Source organism: Drosophila takahashii, chromosome 3L (assembly GCF_030179915.1).
Source record: "Drosophila takahashii strain IR98-3 E-12201 chromosome 3L, DtakHiC1v2, whole genome shotgun sequence".
NCBI classification, from domain to species: Eukaryota; Metazoa; Arthropoda; class Insecta; order Diptera; family Drosophilidae; genus Drosophila; species Drosophila takahashii.
Genome location: NC_091680.1, coordinates 1,834,123 through 1,853,610, shown reverse-complemented (window position 1 = coordinate 1,853,610; position 19,488 = coordinate 1,834,123). Strand labels below are relative to the sequence as shown.

Sequence of the window (19,488 nt, the reverse complement as noted above, 5' to 3'; positions counted from 1 at the left end):
TGCAATTGTTAAGAAACTAAATAGTTTTTACAAGTAACTAAACATTTTACCATACTTTAGCCCAATTTATTGTATAAGTTACTAACTTTCCAGAACTACGTATTTTACAATGATGCCATGCCTTTATTTAAATGCCTTATTTGAGTAATTAGTTAAGGAATGACTAATTTAATTCACAGTGTACAGAAATATTGCATGTGTGTACGAAGAGAAAGCAAATAAAATGGGTTGTGCATCATCATAAGAAAAATTCTTTTTATAAACAATTGAATTTTCTAGGAAATAGATGGAAAACTGCGTCTTGCTTTTCCACTTTTCAATTACAAAATCAACTGAAAATTGGTTTTAATTGAGTAGACCTTTTTTGACATTGGTTGTGCCTATAAGTACGTGGGAATACTACGAATTGTAGAAATAAGAAAACTTTACACTTAAGTGGGACAATAAATAGTGACAATGAGTGTGATTAGATGACGCGCTCCACGGCCAAGGCGATTCCCATGCCGCCGCCGATGCAGAGGGAGGCGATTCCTCTTCTGCCTCCAGTGCGTTCCAGTGCATAGAGCAAAGTAACGAGGACACGGGCTCCGGAGGCTCCAATGGGATGACCCAGGGCAATGGCACCGCCATTCACATTCACCTTGCTAACATCCAACTTCAGTTCCTGCAGAACAGCCAGGGATTGGGCGGCAAAGGCTTCGTTGAGCTCATACAGATCCACTTCCTCGCGTTTCCAGTTGATTTTTGTAAGCTAAGAGATTAGAGATCTTAGTAAAATACTTTTATAAAAGGTTTATCCGAATAGTTACTAGAGCCTCCACTGCCGTGACTGGTCCCAAACCCATCACCTTTGGCTCAATGCCGCTCTGCGTCCAGCCCACAATCCTGGCCAGCGGTTTGAGGCCCTTCTTGGCCACCTCCTCGCCAGACATGAGCAGCACTGCGGCTGCGGAATCGTTGACACCAGAGGCATTGCCAGCGGTAATGGAGCCGCCCTAAATAAACAAGAGAAAGTGGGTTAACCTTTGGGTTTCTCCATCTATCTTTTAGTAAACCCACCTCTTTGAAAGCTGCCCTCAGCTTTTGTATGCCCTCCACAGTGCTGCCCGCCTTGATGTACTCATCCTTGCTGAACAGCTGAGTGCCCTTGCGATCCTTAATCTCCACGGCCACAATCTCCTGGTCGAAATGCCCCTTTTTCTGGGCCTCCTCCGCCCGATTCTGCGACTGCACGGCATAGGCATCCTGGGCCTCGCGACTGATTTGATATTTCTCTGCCAGATTCTCGGCGGTGATGCCCATGTGTATGTTCTCCATGGCGTCGGTGAGTCCGTCGTGGATCATCGAATCCACCAGGGTTCCTGGACCCATCTTAACGCCCTGTCGCAGTTGAATGACGTGCGGGGCGAGGGACATGCTCTCCTGGCCGCCGGCCACCACAATCTGGGCATCGCCCGAGCGGATGGCCTGGTAGCCCAGGGCCACAGTTCTAGAGGGGATTATGATTAGGTTTTAAAGGTTGATTTCTCTAGGAATCTATGGCAAAACCCACTTCAAGCCGGAGCCGCAGAGCATGTTGATCCCATACGCGGGCACCTGGATGGGCAGACCCGCCTTCAGCGCCGCCTGTCGAGCGGGATTCTGACCCTGGCCGGCGGTTAGGGCCTGACAAAAGAAATTTACATAACAAAAAGAGTGGTAAGATGGGGCAAAGCAAAGTATAAATGCAAATGGTAAGCCTACCTGGCCCAAGATCACCTCGCTGACCTGCTGGCCCTCCACATTGGCCCGCCGGAGCACCTCCTGGATGACCACGCTGCCCAGATCGGAGGCCTTTAGTTTAGAAAGCGTTCCATTGAAGCTACCTGTTGATTATTTGTTTGTCGTTCGGTAAACAGAAAGAGAAAGTTACCGATGGAAACTTGGATATCAGATCATCTGGTTTATCTTGGACTCACCTATGGGCGTGCGGGCGGCGGACACGATGAACACGTCAGACATTCTGGAGGGACGATATACAGGTGTTTACGACTTGGCTAATGGGCTGCAAATAAAATTCTAATTTTCGAAAAATCGCAGGGCGGGAGTGTGACCAGGTGGCTGCAGAACCGCACTCGTGGTCTATTCCCACTAAAAATGCGACGTTCTCACTGGGTATTTGTAGTATTTAGTATTTCCCCCACGCCGGACGGCATTTTCGAGCAGTCCAGCCGCGGTCACACTGCAGTACACAGAAAATTTACATTTTTGTTAAGAAAATTAGGGAATTAAACGCACAAAAGCCGAGTAAAAGCGGCTTAAAACGCGCCACCGCGATTACCAATCACCCCGAGGACCAAGAGGCAGTGCAGCAGAAGACCGGGGAGCAGTGATAGCCAGGATAAGAAGCAACAGCCCTCCGCCGCCGCCGCCCAAAAAAGAGAAGAGAAGAGAAAAGCAGCCACGAGAAGAAGAAGAAGCAGCGGAGCAGCCCCAAACTCGGGAAACCAAGGAATCCTATTCCTCCCTCACCATGCAGGCCATCAAGTGCGTCGTCGTGGGCGACGGAGCCGTGGGAAAGACCTGCCTGCTGATCAGCTACACGACCAATGCCTTTCCCGGCGAGTACATACCCACCGTCTTCGACAATTACTCGGCCAACGTGATGGTCGATGCGAAGCCCATCAATCTGGGCCTCTGGGATACGGCTGGGCAGGAGGATTACGACCGGCTGAGGCCCCTGTCGTATCCCCAAACCGATGTCTTCCTCATCTGCTTCTCGCTGGTCAATCCAGCCTCGTTTGAGAACGTGCGGGCCAAATGGTATCCGGAGGTGCGCCACCACTGCCCCAGCACACCGATCATCCTGGTGGGCACCAAGCTGGATTTGCGCGACGACAAGAACACAATCGAGAAGCTGCGGGACAAGAAGCTGGCGCCCATCACCTATCCGCAGGGCCTGGCCATGGCCAAGGAGATCGGGGCGGTGAAGTATCTGGAGTGCTCGGCCTTGACGCAGAAGGGTCTGAAGACGGTCTTCGACGAGGCCATCCGCTCCGTGCTGTGCCCCGTGCTGCAGCCCAAGTCCAAGCGCAAGTGCGCCCTGCTCTAAAAGAGTTAGAGAGCTGGGAGTTGCCCGTTTAAACGTAATATTATTAACTATAAAAGAAAAGAAGGGAAAACATTATGTAACCTAAGCGTTGGCTAAATGGCTGATCCGTAGTTTCTTTGTTACCACTAATTTCCGCTGCTAATGTCCTTTGCTTTCGTTTCCACAACGTTCGTTTCGTGTGTTCTCTGTTCTCCGTTCTGTTCTGTAATTCATAATCCAATTAATTTCCAACTAAAAGTTAAAAGCGAGCTGTTTCTAGGTAAAAAGCGAAGAGAACTAACTGTATTTTGTATTATTTAATAACTTTTGTAATTAAAATTAATGTTGTAAAACTCTGAGGTAAAACCAAAAACAAAAAACCTAAAAAAACATACAAAAAAGATGAGAGGATGACGCGAATAGCCGCATAAAGAGCATAAAAAGCATAGATCGAAGGATCTGGATATTGAGAGTCAGTAAAGTAAACGTTCCATTGCAATTACACCTACATTATTACACATACTTGTATTTAGATGTTGTTGGATATCGAGGCGACTGCGCGGATGGGTAACAACTTTTAAACTTTTGCTAGATCCAGGAACTATCACTATATATATACCATACTATATATATATATACATGTATGTATAAGATGAAAAGTCCTTCGTATACTATGTACTGAAATTAAAGGCATCCAACTGAGCAACTTTTGAATACTTTGTATTTTAAAACGACAGATATTCAAGAGAACCAACCGCAAGAAAAACAAAAACAAGAACGAAACCAAGATAATTATATAAATGTGTCTATTTCAATGGAAATTAATAAAGCATAAATAAAAGGAACATTTTTTTATTTATTAATATTTTTCAAGCATAGGTCAGTGGACTTTAAACGATTTCTCGAGGAACTAAAGGCTAAAATTTGATTTATGATCTATTACCATCGTAGAAATTATGCAAAAGTAGGTATACTAGGGAATTATGAATGGAAAAGAGCGTAAAACTAGTTTCAGCTGGGCAGAGTCGAGTTATCTCCGTTCTACTCTTTTCTTCTCCAAGATCTCAACACCATATGAACAATCTTACTCACACTTATCCCACGCACAGAAGCATTCAAGAGTTCATAGAGGCTGGAAATCGTTTATCAAAGTCCATTTGTCAATGGTCGACATCAATCGCGAGTGCTCACTGTACTCAAAAAACGGAGACGGACTTATCAGCGCCCGAAAAAGAATTATTTGCTTATCTCGGCGAAAGTCGAGAACCGAAAATAATCTAAATCAGCTTGAAACAAAGTAACCGATTCTCGGAGCCCCTCTATTCATGTCTGGTTTTACAGAGGAAAGAAATGGGGGAAATCTACAAAGTGTGTTAGAAAAAGTTAATGATATTTAAAAATATTTTTTATTGTATACATTTTTATAGTATATTTATAATTACATTTTAGATATATTTTATTAAATCTGATATTTTTTAGGTAACAACATTTAGGTCTTCTTCATAAATTGCGGTGTAATGTATCCGAATAATTGAAAATGTTTGGAAAGGTCAGTACATATAACATATATTTTTATTATTTTGTTGTATTATTAAAAACATTTTTTTGAACACATTTAAAATAACATTTAATGGTAAAGTAATAGTTTTAAAATTTGTAACTTGCTGAAGTCCAAAAGTTATTAAATTCAGAACTAGGTAAATATTTTTTAAAAATATTTCATATCAAGCAAAGCAAATAATTTGTATAATTGTTACAAAAACGATTTAGATTATGATTCCAAACCATCAAGACCCCGTATTTTCGCCCAGTGTATTCCCTCTCTTTCAGCTCCTCCGCTTGCGAGTGTTATTTGGAATGTTCTCGCAGCTGGAAATAAATCGGGCTACAGCGAAAATCATTTATGTTTATATGTTACACAGGCAAATGCGGCGTATCTGAGATTCGGGGGCAAAGAGGAGGGTTCAAGTGGCCGCCATGTGTGTGTGTGCGGATGGGAAATGGGGCGTTCGTGTTCCGGTGACGTGGCCATTGATGCTCCAGAAGCTGACGTGGACGCCTTTCAATTAAACAAATCACCTCAAATCAATTAGTTGTGGTGGTGCCGCATATTCATTCGAGTCGGTTTATAATGCACTTTCAATGGTCTTAGGAGCTAGACAAGTTTTACAAGTTATTTGGCATGCGAAATGGGAGATTCATAGGATCAATCTTAATCTCAGGGATGCTGGGTATTTGGTTAGTTTTTCCTAAAACTCATCGTGGCGGGCCAAAGCCTCTCCAAAGTCGGTGGCCTGTGAGCCCACGAATACGTCGTATTTTTCTAGAATTTCCTCCTTGGTCAGCTTATCATCGTGATCCGCATCCGCCTCGAACAGCAGATGCTTGGCCTCCGCCTCCGAGTGATCAAAATCGTGGGGGGCTATCCACTGCTTCACCTCCTCGTCGTTCAAGTAGCCATCTTTGTCCAGGTCGCGATGCTCCGAGAAGGATTCCCTCTCGTTGGCCACCCACTCGGGCTCCTCATCCTCCTCGCCGCCCGCCGCTCGGTACATGTCGCCAATGTACTCGTCCACCGAGATCTTGCCATCGTGGTCCTTGTCCAAATCGGAGAAGGTCTCGCGCAGCACCACCTCCTTCATCCGGGGATGCTCTTCGGGATGCAGGAAGGCGGTGAACTCCTCCCGGGTCAGATTGTCATCCAAATCCTCGTCGGCCGACGCCCAGCGGTTGCGATCGCGCTTCAGCAGGCTCTTGTAGCTGATTCCTGGGAAGGAATAGGAATATTTAAAGTGAAATTAGGTCAAGATATTATAATAGGTATTAGGTTTCTTTTTTTCTTTTTAAGATTTAATGAAATATTTTCAATTAAATATGTTAATATCATAATGATATACCTAGTTCTAATAGATTATGCTATTATAATAGGTATTCTTCAATTTACAATGATATCTTAAGGATAGATTACACTAATCCCTAGATTTATGTCAAATTATTATAATAGATAACAAGAATGAATGAATCTAATATGATACAATGATATCTTAATGACAAATATACCCAGTTCTAATAGATTACTCTAATCCCTAGAAGGAATCCCCAGTTACTCACCATTTTCCTCCTGCTCCCTCTCGTCGCTACTCAGATCGTTCATGAATCCGTAGACCGTCTCCCTGTAGGAATCCCAGCTGATGGTGTTGTTGTTCTCCGGATTGTGCTGCTTCCACAGGCGGCCCACGTCCTCCTCGATGTAGCGCCTCTGGGTGTAGGCGATCCAGTTCTTCAGCTCCGCCAGCGTGACGAATCCGTCCTTGTCCTCGTCGATGCGATCCACAATCAGGCCCAATCTCCGCCTGCTCTCCTCGGGCGTCAGGCCGTCGAACTTCTTGGACTCGTCGGGACCCAGGAAGGCCTCGTGATCGAACTGGGCGTTGTGCTCGCCCCCGTCGAAGTGCTTGGCGTGCAGGGAGTCGTACTCGAGGGGAACGGCCACCTCTTCCGGAATGCTGGAGGCACTTGCTCCACTTATCGCCGTCGCCGCCGTCGCCGTCAGCGCAACAACAAGTAGCAGCCGATGAATTCCGGTTGCAGCCATTTTCCGTTGTGGCTTTCGCGTCCGTTCGGTTCGAGAGCAAGTTGAGAATAATTCAAAAGCATTCGTGATTTGGGATGTGAGGCGTATGCGCAATACGTATACGTAACGTAAGTATCAGCAAACGTAACGCGACTCTCACACAGGCAGTGTTCCCAGATCAGGGGAAAAGTTATAGGGGTTTTTTTCCCGAAATTTTAATACCCAAATGTTTGCAAAAAACACTAAATATTGTAACTTCGTAAAACATTTCAAAACTATAAAAAAATACTACACGCGACTTTCCTTTCGAGTACACAGATTTTTCCAATCTTAACATTTCTACAACGTCATTTTGAGATATTTCGAGATTTGTGATGTGAGGCGTATGCGCAATTTTTGAACGCCGTATACGCAACGAGCGGCAAATTCAGAATAATTCGAAATGGTTTTACTTTTAGTTTTATTAAAATAAGCTTTTGTAAGAAATGTCATGTCTTTCAAAAGCTGAGTGGTACGAGTCTTCAGTTCTGGCTGGACTTTTGAAAATTATCATTTAAATATTAAATTATAAATAATAATAATTAAAACATAGCACATCTTAAATGTTGGATGGACCAATATACCTACATATGTACATAAAGAGTTAAGAGTTTAAGAGTTAAGAGTTTTTTAGGAGCAATTTGTTATTTTCATAATAAGATTAAAGTAGAGACAAACTTTATTAATGAAATATTGTACGCAATTTAAAGGTATTAGTGCTACACTACACTACATACATACTGTATGTACATCTGTTTAAAATAGTAAGGAGTACCAAAAACCAACTGTAAACCGATCGATCTGCGCAGTTTCTTCTTGCATCCCATAGTCGTAGCTAATAACTTTTCGTGGGGGATAAGGAAAATTTAAATTTAAATTCGTTTGTAATGGCTGGAACATAAAATTTAAAATTACCAATAAAAACAAAATTAACGGATTGAGATCAATTTAAGGGACACTTCTTCATGGCATTCAATCATGGATAAGTGTAAAAAACCCCCTGAGCAACACCCATGACAATTCAAGTTTGTTGCGTACTGCGCAATATTTTTGAGAATAAGGGGAATACCGTTCGCACTCGGCAGAGCTGACTTTGTTTCGAAACGAAAGGAACGATCACTTTGACTTTGGCGAGTTGAAAAGTTGAAAAGAACGATGTCGGACGTTCCCTGCAAATCATTTTCTGTGGCTTTAAATGAAATCTTTGGGAATTTTCTGGAAAAAAGTATTAAAGAAAATGTGATTCCATATGTGGTTATACAGTTCAAAAACCGTTTAGTGAACATCCTTAAGGGTGAACATGAGAATTTTACTTATGGAATAATGGGTAAGCAGATAAGCATTCAGGTGAAAAACAATTTTAACACAACTTTTAAATTTTAGGAAGTACGTCCGAGTTTTTAAGGAAGATCGACAAAAATGAATACGAGTTGCATATAAACTTTAAATTCCCGTTTAAATTAACACCGATCCGCGATGATGAACGCAAGGGATTTGTGATGCTTAAAGCTGCCGAACAGGTAGAACATCGTGCTATTGTTGATGGATTCCTAAATCGGGCCGCTCTTCGTAATTGGATACTTAAAATGTTAAAGACTAAACACGATCCTGGTAGCAGTCTCATTTCATATAATGACTTTAACGTCAAATTCCATCGAGTTTACAACGCAAACGACAATATTTACTTACATATTTGGCCCATGGTGGAGTTTGACTACACCAAATGGCCTTTGCCGGTTCCGGAGTTGCCCGAATCCACTCTTCAAGCTTTACCCTGGTACGCAGTTCCCCAAATGACAACACCAATAGACCAACGAAGTTTCATGGCCTGGTCGCCGGAATGGGAGCGCTGTATTATGGAAATTAATCCTCAATCCCAAAAAGTGCGGATATTGATGATGTATGTAATATCTTCTATGGATATTCCTTATCCGAAAGACGTGATCCAAACTTTATTGGTACAAGCTATGCTAAAGGAAAAGATGCCTTCTGACTTGGGTGTTTTTTTTATCGCGGTGCTGCAGAGATTTGTCAATCACCTAAAGGAAGGAAAACTATGTCAATTGTTTACAGATAATGTCAATTTGTTTCGCTCTGTAAGTGAATTTAATAACGAATGTCATTATTCAGTTTTTTTTAAACTGTTGAGCGAATTGAAAGCTTGTAAGTTACAAGCTTTGACTGATGAAAAAAAGGAAAATGGAGAACAAAATGCTCAGGCAATTTGCATTTCTAATTTAAAAAGTTTATTTTCTGTTAAGTAACGTCAAAAATTTTATATAAGATTCATTAGTATTTTAAGAAGAAATTTTGTGAAATTTTGTGTTACATTTTTTATAAATTTACTTTGAAAAAATATGTTGTATTAAGAAGGCCTCTAAATAGCATTGAAAGCATATTAAACTGAAAGATAATGAAATCGATATACTTAAACTAAAGACGTGATGCTTGAATTATCCCTTTATAAGTAAAAATATGTAATTTCTTAATACATTTTGTTTTTGTTTATGCCCAGAATATCAAATAAAAATGTATGCATATTTTATTGGTTTTTGATTGCATTTATTAAACGTCCTTTCTGTAAAGCTATTTAAATATTGTACAAATAAATATGTGCAAACTGTTGAATTGAAGCGATGGGCTAGCTACAATATATATCTCTATTTACATTCGTGTAGGTGCTGCCGTTAGGGATCGGAATTAACCAGTTATAAGGCTATTATTTGGGTGGCTCGGCGCCGTCCTGTCCCAGCGAACTAAAATCCCCCGTGTTGCAGGAGATGCTGGGTATGTCGAAATTCGAAAAGCCCCTATAGTTGGCCACCTCGGGCTTCAGAGGCGACGGAAGGAGCACAGCAGTACCGGGCACTTCGCTGTCTATCAGACTATCCGCTGTGCTGTCCAGCAAACTGGTCTCCGCCGTGGGCACCGGGTTAACTGACCCTCTCTGCGCCAAAGGGTCGAATTCGTCGAGATTCAGCTTGGGATCATCCGTCGCCGTGCTGTTTTCGCCACTCTGATCGGACAAATCGAAATCGTAGTTGATGTTGGTCAGGCCTCCTTGGAACTCGGAGCCCAGCATGAGCACATCCGAGGTGGAGGGCTCCTCCAAAAGGGAAACGGCATCGAAGGCGGCGTAATTGAAGATGGGAGAGGCGAACAGATTGTCGGCTGGCTGAATATTCTGCTGCAGCGGCGATAGACGACCCATGGAAACTATGCTGGTGTCTTTCAGGGATAATCCAGAGTCTTCGGGCTTTGCAGTCAGCGATTGGGAGGTTAATCCGCCACTGATATTCGCCTGATAATGCCCCGCTTCACTTTCGTTGCTCAGGAGGTGAGCCCGTGCCTGGTTGATCAGAAAAGCGGGCGTCTTGATGGGCAGCAGGTTGAGTGGCGCCTTGGCTATCACCGTGTCCACGCGTTCAGTCACCTCTCTTTGGAAATCAATGAGCTCCTTTTCGAATGTATCAATGCCAGAGCTAATCAGCGCATTCCTCTTCTGCAGCATCTCCATACGCTTCATGTTCTCCGATATCAGGTGCAGACTCTCGCAGGCCAACAGGGCGCTTTCCCAGGGCGAACTGTAGGCCTGCTGGCCGGACATCAGAGCCTCGAACTCCTCGCCACTGATGCCCAGACTCTCGCCATTCAGGTTCTCTATGAAAGCAATGGCCGAGCAGAGATTGGTGAAGTAGTAGCCACTCTCGCCGCTCATCACCCGCGAAGCATTCGTGAAGCGCGTCACGAAATTGATGTTGCTGTGCAGGCGCACGGGATTCGCCTTGAGCACCACGAAGATCAGAGCGGGCAGGAAGTCATCGGCCGATGCGGGTCCACCCGTGGCCCTTTTTAACAGCTCGAAGATGTGCCTGCAGCAGCGCCAGGTGCACTGCAGCTTCTCCTGCGGCGAGTAGTACGAATCGATGCCCACCAGCTCGGAGATGGCGTTGTAGACCAGGTCCCTGGCCTCCGAGTTCACCTCGTCGATGCTGCAGTCCAGATGCTTGGCCGTAATCCAGCTCAGCTGGCGTATGCGCTTCTGGACCTTCACGTCGCTGTCCTCGTCGGTTGTGAAGTAGGGACTGAAGAGGAATCTGAAAGAAGGGAGACTTAGAGATAAGTATTCGAGTGATATCTGAGTTCCAGATGACTCACTTGTGGTTCTGCGTCATCACTACTTTCTCAAAGAAGTCAATGGCACTGTCGCGATCCTCGTTGGTGGCTATCTCGAAGCTGGGATCATTGTGCACGATATCGGAGACCTTGGTGTAGGCATTTTGCACCAAATCCGAGAGTTCGTTGATGTTCTTGCCGCCACTTCCGTTCATGTACTTGCGTATTTCGCTGTCCAAACGCTGGATCTCCAGCTTGAGCTTGCGCTTGCCGTCGTCGGGAATGCGTAGCTGGCGCAACTGGAGCAGGAACTGACCCTCGGTGGGATCAGGGACATGACCACGCTGTTGGGTGACTAAGAAATACAGGATTATAATCTCTAGAGGTGGTTTATCTCTAGGGAATACTACTTTTCTGGGCTCCCGCTTGAAGGGTCTTCTGCAGCACAGCGGTGAACTTCTTCTTTTGCAGCGTTCCCGAGGGATCCTCCCTTTTCTGCTCCGTTTTCCCTTGATTGTGACCATGTTGCGGGGATCTTCGATCCAGGGAGGCACTGGAGGAACCCGCTACCGTTTCGCCTGCCTTCTCTGTAAGAAACCACTTCATTACTAAAAGCTCTAAGGGGTTTTATGGACCTACGCTTCAATTTCCGCTGCTTATCGTGGAACTTTTCGCGGTAGCACTTGGAGCACAGTCCATCGTTCTGGGGAGTCCCATAGAAACCGCAGCCCGTGCGGCACTTCAAATCCTGCTGTCCCAGCCGCAAGGAAGGAGGTCTTGCCGCCGTCGACATCTTGGTTATTTAGCTATGGATTTGTGACCTCTTATCTCCGGGAATCCCTTTGTTTCCTCTTGTTTTCGTGGGTGAATTCTAAAGATAAATAATTCGCCTGCTGACGGCGTTGCCAGATGGTCAGCTAGTGGTGGCACATCGTGTGGCAGTTAGAGATGAGCTGGTTCGCCGGCTTTCAGTAACCGCCCATTGAATGGAACCAGTTCGGTCCATTTCGAGGGGATTCCCATTGAAGTCAAAGGGGTATAATAAAATACCCCATAAAGTCAAAACACAATCGCCTTATATTCCACTAAAATTGAATTTTAGCATATTTTATTCGAAAAGAAAACATTTAAACTGCAACTGAGGGGAATTTGCACAATTTTGGTTCGAATACAATTAGTAAAATCTCGTAGTGCCCTAGGAAACATTTCAACACACATTCAGTTTTGTTTTCTGTTGCACACAAACACTTTTAAAAACCAGTTACACATGTTCTGTTTTTTTCGCATTAGCAAGTTGATAAAGTAGTTACATTTAGGACGGTTATACACGTAAGAAGAATGCAATTTCTGGTAGGGTCACAAATAGTAAGTAGTTCACAACAGCGACTGGAAAAAGCTCAGAAAACACAGAGTTATATGGCTAAGACTAGGCTATGAATTTGCAAAGTTTCGTCCTAACTGCTCTACCGATCTTGTTCCCAATGAAAAATCTAAATCTGCAACCAAACCCTTCTCTCAACCTAATTGACGATCCAATAATGCACTCAGCTACCAACAACTCGACTAGTTCAACACTACCACTACTCTATCTCTAAATCTTCTAAATTTGTTCTCTTGTCTAGCAGTAAAAAGATTTGGAAAAAACCATTTTGTCTCTGTTTGTGTTTTCGATTAGTCTTAAAAATTGCTAATACTATTTCGCTACTTTCATCAAAATGCAACCTTGCCTTGCCCGTGCTCAATTCCCATCGATAACCGATAGTTTACGTATACTTAACATGATCGTTCTTGTTTTCTCTTCGTTCACTTTCCATTTGCAATTCAACCGTTTCGAAAAAGTCTCGCTTATAGTTTTGAACTGGAATTTAACACTACTTATGATGTCTTTGGCTTCTGTTTTTGCTTTGTATGCGTTCAACTCTTATAGCTAAAAATGTAATTATCGTTAACACGTGTGTTTTCAACAGTTATGCTGCCATTTTGGTTTTGGTTATAGGTTTTTGATTAAACATTCTTTGGTTTTTGATTTTTTCGTATGTGAGTGTGAGTGTGAATATCAATTCGCTACAAAAGAGTTGCATTTGTAAAAAATTCAAGTCTAACGATTTGCTTTAATAAATTCCTTGTTCCAATCGCAGATCAATTGGAATCAGTTGGCTGATCTGATGACTCTGGTTCTTGTTTTGTCTTCGATTCATGTATGAGTACCCTGTGTATCTAAAAAGTTTTTTTGTTTTTAAAAAAAAGTACAGTTGAAGAAGTTAAATAATAATTTTTGAATAAATACAATTGAGGGTAAAAATAATTATGTTATTCTTTCCTAATGAAACAAAAATTAATATCAATTGTAAATAAAAAATTTAAATTTGTTAAACTATAGAAACTTATTAAGTATTGACCTGTCTTCATTTCATAATAATATCTATAAACCCTTGCGATTCTGTACTAGTACTCTCCTAAAGACAGTTTAAAAGTCAGCAGTATTGTTGGTTCCTTAGTGATCTGGTTAACTGAAGTACTTCAGTCCGGCGATCAGCATGAATTTTTCTATAAATAACTCCGAATCCAGAACAGCAATGTGAGCCGCTCGACCAATTAAAGTGTTGGCCGTATGGGGCAGGGCATGATGGACATCAAATCGGGCCAAAGTCAGTTCAGGCCTGGCCAAAATCGGTGCGATAATATTATGCACCATTTCCCTGGAAAAAGAAATTTATATATTCATAAACTTTAGAGAGAACCTGCTTTAATAATCACCTGTAAATGGTGCCCAGCGAGGAGCTGTCCCTCATGGCAGCCTTGCAGAGTTCCAATCGAGCCGAATGCGCTGGAACATAGCGATCCTGGCTGGAGCCGCAGAGCAGGATGTTCTTGAAATGATGCAGGGTGCTCCTTTGGCTGAGCCTGTACAGGAAACTATTCCTCATATCGGTGGTATCGCGCATGCACAGCTGCAGCAGGGATCCTGACTTTTTCCACTTTTGCATGAACCACATTCCTACGAGAAAAGTAATAAGTTAGAAATATTTTGTTATAAGATATTCCTAAACTTTTTAAATCAATTGTAAAGGTGTCGAAAAGTATGCAACAATATATTTTTAATCCATTCCGAAAGGCAACCTTCTTTGTGCATACTTTTGGAATCCTTATAAATGATTTAAGAACCTTAGTGGTAAGAGCTCACCCATATTAACCAATCCACTAGTATTGTACAGTGTTCCCAGATGAGGTCCCGATAGCGAGAGGAAGGTATGCAGACGTGGCAGCAAGGGTCTCATTTGTGGCCTGGCCAAAGCACTTCTCACAATTATTGTTCCCAGGGAGTGGGCCACAAATGAGATTCGTGCGGGATTCAAGGCGCAGCTATCGATATGGTAGAGTATCTCGGTTACCAGCCTAATGGGATAATACAAATTTGAAGAGAAAGTTGTAAATATATAGTATTTATTATATTTCCCAAATATTCAAGTAAAGATTATATCAACTAAGGGTTTGGAAAGTTTTGAAAAAGGTGTGTAAAAGTATGCAACAATATATATGTATATATAAATTTTTTTTACTGCATAAAAAGTGATTTCTAAACTTAATGATTTAGATACATTAGATACCTTTAAGGTAATAATATAAATATCCCTTTCTACTCACCGATCAGTCATGGTGTCAAAGTCCGAGAAGGTGTCTCCCTGATTTCGCTCCGACATCAGGAACTCCAGGTTAACACCTGGTAATCCCAGTTCCAAATAAGTACGCACCAGCCTCAAATCCGCCGAGTTGCCATCCAAACCATGGACACAGATGACCAGGTGCATTCCATTGGGCGAAAAAGCGCGGTACTCATCACTTATATAGAAGTACGGAAGTTCCGAGGCCAACTGGACGTAGTCGGAGTATATGCTACCCTGGTATTTGATCTGTTTGCGGAACTCCTCGCGATACTTTTCGAATTCTAGTAGTGAGATGCTGGGAGGAGCCTCCTGAACTACGGTGGAGTGTCCTCCACCCTTCCGTTTGTGTTTCGAACTGGGATTCGGATTGGAACTATGTCCCTGTTTCGAAGTCCTGGTCACCTGACCATTGGAGTTCTCCTTGTTCTCATCCTGTTCGTGGTCTAAGCCATTCTCTAAACCATTGCCATTGGTAGTATGGGTTTTACATTGGTGGTTAACTGAGGGATTAGTCTGATTCAAAGGTCTCTTCAATTCCGCGAGACTATGCGATTTGAGCACAGGTTTATTACTGAAGATGGCCGGCGTGGAGATGGGACGCAGTGACTCGTAGATGTGGTAAACTGGATTATCTATAGCGCCTATGGGTTGTCTTTCCTTCAGAGGAGGTGGTGTTATATGACAGGGTATGATAGCCTTGGTCTTTCCCGTCTGCTGAGGAGGAAGTGCAGCAGGAGCTGGTTCGGGTGGCGGATCTCGGAACTCATCGGGTGGCGGTGGAGCCAGGACCAAACCCATTTCCTGCTGCTCCTGATCCTGAAACTGCTGGGGAGGCGGCAGACACACTGCATCCAGGGGTTGTATGTCCTTCAGACTTGTGATATCGAAATCGGATTTGGATTTCTCGCAGGAGGAGGTTGTCGTCGCCTTATGACGATTCCTCCTGGGCGGTGGCTCCATTTCCTCCACCTCCGTGGATTCTCCATTAGGCAGTTGACGCAGTCTATCCAATTGGTAACGAGAACGCTCCCTCTTGATATTCACCGTCACCGAGGAGATCTTCTTGTGCATTTCGCTCTGCTGGCGGGCAGGTGTTCTACTTTGACTGGAGGAACCCATAGCTTGTCTTTTCCTGGTCTTGTGAGGATGTTGCTGCTGGAGTTGTTGTTGCTCCAGGACCTTCTGGAGTCTCAATCTCAATTGCTCTCCATTTAGTCTAGTTTCCATGGCCATACCCATTCCTAAATTCAGTTGGGTATGCCTCTGTCTATTGGTTAAACCCGTACTGGTGATGGTATCTGGACTGGAGATGGCCAAGGAGCTCCTCCGGCTGCTCACCCAGCCACTCTCCTCGCTCAGCGACGAAGTGGAGTTGCTCCTCTGCCTCCTCAACTGCGAATCCGAATCGAATTCCGGAGGTGGAGCCAGATTAGGCAGGGATTCGCTGAAACCACTGGTATTGGGATCACTACTGGTGGTGGTATTGTTATTACTGTTTGCTCCCTCCAAGCGAAAGGGCACACTATTCGAACTCAGCATCTGGAGCTTCTGCATCATGTCGCTCTCGGAGCTGCTCGACTCCTTCCTCAACTGACCCTGTCGCAGCATCTCCTTGATGTCTGACACCCGCACCCTGGCAATCTCCACAGCTCGCGGGATCTGGGAGGAACTGCTCCGGGGCATGGTGGTGTGTTGGGTGGGAGGAACTCCTCCTCCTGGATAGGAGTTCCTCGGAGGAACCATAGACTTCGGTAAAGAGTTATAGCCATTAGTACAGTGGTTCTGTGGTTGACTAACCACCACCTGTTGCTTGGGAGGATTGAGCAGCTTGATCTCATGGAGATAGTCGAACTTTCCGTACCTCTGACGAAACTCACAGATGTTCCTCATCAGATCATCCGCCTGGAGACGCGGTAGCGTATGATTATTGGTCAGGGTAACCGGGTTGGTTATTAACCCATCACACCCGTCCAGTTGATCCAGGGATTTACTGTGTCTCGCTGGTAGATTGGAATCCAGGTCCAGATCCTCTAGCAACCCGGTGACCGAATGCCTGGACAGATTGTGACGCAATGTGGATGGGGGAGCTACTTCCAGAGGTGCCTCCTTACTGGGAGCAATGGTCAGACTCGCCTGGAGCACCTCTCCACCCAAGGCGAATCTCGGGGTAATCACACACTTGGCATGCGGATGAGCTGGACCTCCCGAGCCATTCGTTTGCGGATAATCGTAGTCGAAATGGCAGGCCAGACAGTCCTTAATTCCATTCAAACTGCTGCTCGAGTGGGTTTTGTCCACCTTTTTCTTTGGATTTGAATTACCAACTCCTGCAGGTTGATGGCCCTCCTCCAGCTGGGGATCACTGCCCGATCTTCGCCTGCTATAGTTGCTATTGGGCGCCACATAGCGATCCTCAAAGATCAGGGGTAACGAGGAGGCATCTCCATCGATGGGCGTACAATGAACGGGCAAAGGAGGCAGGGATTGCAGGTAGCGACTCCTCCTGGCCAACTCTGCAATGGCCACGTAACCCTGGCAGTGACCAGGTGATGGGGAGCCATTCGCCTGATCCTGGCAACCAGCTGCCGCCGCATGACGCGGTTGCTCCAGCACAAAGAAACCCTCGGCGAATCTTCGCACTCTTAATATATGATGCTTTCTGGCCAAGAGTGTGTGAACTGCTGTGGAGGATCTGGAGGCCAGGAGCACTCGACGCCACCAGAAAATGCTCTCTGCACATAGTTGGGCTATATCCGAATTGGCCCTGATGGCGAAATCCTCCTCCGCCTCCAATTGCTTCGCCTGTTCCAGCAAAAGCTGCAGTCTTTCTCCCGTGTCATTTTCTCGCAGAGGTGGCGATCCTATCTGCGAGTTTATACTCGGAGGTAACACTGTACTGAACTCGTTCAGAGTGGCCTTTAGTTGTTCAATGGCACCTGGAAGTGGGGGTATTAATTAGGATAGCCAGTTCTGTGTAATAAATCACTATTTCGATTAAATAGATTTGATCCAATTATCGAAATTAAAAAAATCCAAAATAATTTGAGCTATTTACTTGGTCTTTAACACAGAACTCAATATATTTTAAATTATATCGGAAATATCTTATCCGAAAAATATCGAAATTATGGAAAAATCGAAATATATGATACGATGTAATATGTTAACAATTTTTGGGATCTATAGATTAACCAAACTATAAAATGTAACACTTTGTAGTAACATACAAACCAAAGTACTTTCAATAGTCAGACATATCTTTAAGAAATACAAAAATTCTTTGATTTGCAATATATCGAAAATATCGTATCGATTGAAATATCGAAATTTAAAATGCACTAAAAATATGATATCGAACCAAAATATCTATCTTTTTATTTAAAGAATTTATTTTCTTTAATAAATCTTAAGTAAAAATTAATATTTGAAAAATTTCAAATACAGATCGATAAATATCGATAAGTTCCAGCATGCATACCTAGCAGCAAACAGCAAATCTCCCGGTGAATGGCTCTGGATTGGAGCAGCCTGCCCGCCGGACCGCCGCTGCACTTGGTGGTGCCACCGATCTGGGGTCCAAAGAACACAGCCTCCAAGGGTCCCGGCGAAGTGTTTCCCCTGCAGCTCAGCTTGCCCGCACTCCACGGCTTCGAACTGCGAGGGGCACTAAAATATATATAGAGCAAGCCATAAAAGACCACAATTAAAGTTTAATGCTTGCGGAACATCCAGTTCATATCTACCATATAAAGTTACACATAAAAAGAGAGACAGAGGCGGACGGACGGGTACGGATACGAATACGAATACGGATACATAAAGCAAGCCCTCCTGGCCACAGAGAAAATATTACTGCAGAAACCAACTACGTGAACCGAGCGAGAGTACGGAATTTACACAGTTACGGAGATTTAATTACGATGGAGTTATGATGGGCTCTTACCAGAATTTCATATACGAGAACATGCTTTTCCTGCAACCGCAACCAGTTTTCAGTTGTTCAGTGTTGAATTATTCAAGTTAGATCCGTTATAATGTGATATTGGTGTGGTTTATACATATATTTGGGGTTATTTCGGTATTGTTGGCGCGCAAAAAATGAGATAAATGAATCGGAGGTTATAGAAAATGATAAATGGCTGAATTAAAACTTCAACTAACTAACAAGAAACATTTAATTATATTGCGGACTATAAAATCCTGAAACCAGTATCTAATAAAAAAGGATTTAGCCAACAAAATATAATCGTATTGTTTGTAAAGACTTAATACAAGATTTACGTAATACAATTATTTGTACAATGAAATAATACAGCATATAAAAGCTAGTTGACCTTAAAAAATCGTATATACAAAATGTTACAAACTAACTAAATTATCTAAATTTACTCAAAGCCCATGACAGAAAATTTTTAAAAGATTAATACAAAATTAACCCTAAATAAAATCAAAAATAAATCTACCAAGGTAAATGGTCGAATAATAACATATCAACTATTTAATTTTATGAGCTCCCGCATAAAAAGTAACTAAAACATAATTGTTTGCTTAGTTTTTATTGCAAGGCAGTGAACCCGTTTTAAATAAGGATTACAAAGGCTAAGCCAACTGCCAAAATTTAAAAAGGACCTTTTGTAAAAAATAACTAAAAGAAAAAAGGATGTTTTACTATGCCCAGCCTGTAAACCTGAAAAGTTTTCATTGGAAAAGCGCAAGAGAATCGCCTTGCAAAGATTTAATCCCAAAGTTTTAAATATTTAAGTTTTGCCCCCGAAAATCCGCTGGTGGACTGGTAAATCTGTTGAATTCTGGGCATGATTGGACCTCAGCCTGCCGAGATAATCAGGCAATTTACGGCTTCGCTCACGAGGAGGAGGAAACTGCGGGGATTTCGAGGGGATTTGGTAATCAGGATGAGTATTCCGCATCGGGGCGAAGGAAAGGCCAAGGTCAACAAGGAATTCCAGAGGCACAAATGATATTTTATTCATACGAAAGAGATAGACTCAGTCAATTTCAAATTC

General features: G+C 43.3%; 5 protein-coding genes across 5 annotated transcripts in view; 1 reads left to right on the top strand and 4 right to left on the bottom strand.

The window, feature by feature from the left end:
• Positions 1 to 52: 52 nt before the first annotated feature.
• Positions 53 to 2,127, bottom strand: Acat2 (Acetyl-CoA acetyltransferase 2). Its single transcript, XM_017137739.3, has 6 exons — positions 1,959 to 2,127; positions 1,744 to 1,865; positions 1,553 to 1,665; positions 1,060 to 1,489; positions 810 to 995; positions 53 to 751 (listed from the first exon to the last, which is right to left on the bottom strand). Exons 1-6 carry the CDS (start codon positions 1,999 to 2,001, stop codon positions 467 to 469), a joined length of 1,179 nt encoding a protein of 392 aa, XP_016993228.3. The 5' UTR covers positions 2,002 to 2,127; the 3' UTR covers positions 53 to 466.
• Positions 2,128 to 2,203: 76 nt separating this feature from the next.
• Rac1 (ras-related protein Rac1) lies at positions 2,204 to 3,915 on the top strand. The gene has a single exon (XM_017137740.3). It carries the CDS (start codon positions 2,513 to 2,515, stop codon positions 3,089 to 3,091), a length of 579 nt encoding a protein of 192 aa, XP_016993229.1. The 5' UTR covers positions 2,204 to 2,512; the 3' UTR covers positions 3,092 to 3,915.
• A 1,244-nt stretch (positions 3,916 to 5,159) lies between these two features.
• On the bottom strand, positions 5,160 to 6,700 carry scf (Calumenin scf). Its single transcript, XM_017137763.3, has 2 exons — positions 6,182 to 6,700; positions 5,160 to 5,837 (listed from the first exon to the last, which is right to left on the bottom strand). The coding sequence occupies exons 1-2, from the start codon at positions 6,663 to 6,665 to the stop codon at positions 5,320 to 5,322; spliced, it is 1,002 nt and encodes a 333-aa protein (XP_016993252.3). The 5' UTR covers positions 6,666 to 6,700; the 3' UTR covers positions 5,160 to 5,319.
• A 2,523-nt stretch (positions 6,701 to 9,223) lies between these two features.
• Positions 9,224 to 11,726, bottom strand: Rabex-5 (Rabaptin-5-associated exchange factor for Rab5). Its single transcript, XM_017137764.3, has 4 exons — positions 11,439 to 11,726; positions 11,210 to 11,386; positions 10,842 to 11,154; positions 9,224 to 10,780 (listed from the first exon to the last, which is right to left on the bottom strand). Exons 1-4 carry the CDS (start codon positions 11,590 to 11,592, stop codon positions 9,403 to 9,405), a joined length of 2,022 nt encoding a protein of 673 aa, XP_016993253.3. The 5' UTR covers positions 11,593 to 11,726; the 3' UTR covers positions 9,224 to 9,402.
• A 135-nt stretch (positions 11,727 to 11,861) lies between these two features.
• The window catches only part of LOC108054692 (protein FAM135A), a 29,586-nt gene continuing 21,959 nt past the window's right edge, over positions 11,862 to 19,488 (bottom strand). The window contains exons 5-10 of the mRNA XM_017137747.3: positions 18,408 to 18,437; positions 17,943 to 18,130; positions 14,445 to 17,400; positions 13,984 to 14,195; positions 13,557 to 13,797; positions 11,862 to 13,498 (exon numbers count right to left, since the gene is read on the bottom strand). Coding sequence (XP_016993236.3) covers positions 13,306 to 13,498; positions 13,557 to 13,797; positions 13,984 to 14,195; positions 14,445 to 17,400; positions 17,943 to 18,130; positions 18,408 to 18,437 — 3,820 coding nt within the window. The 3' untranslated portion in view covers positions 11,862 to 13,305. The remainder of the gene's footprint in view (positions 13,499 to 13,556; positions 13,798 to 13,983; positions 14,196 to 14,444; positions 17,401 to 17,942; positions 18,131 to 18,407; positions 18,438 to 19,488) is intronic.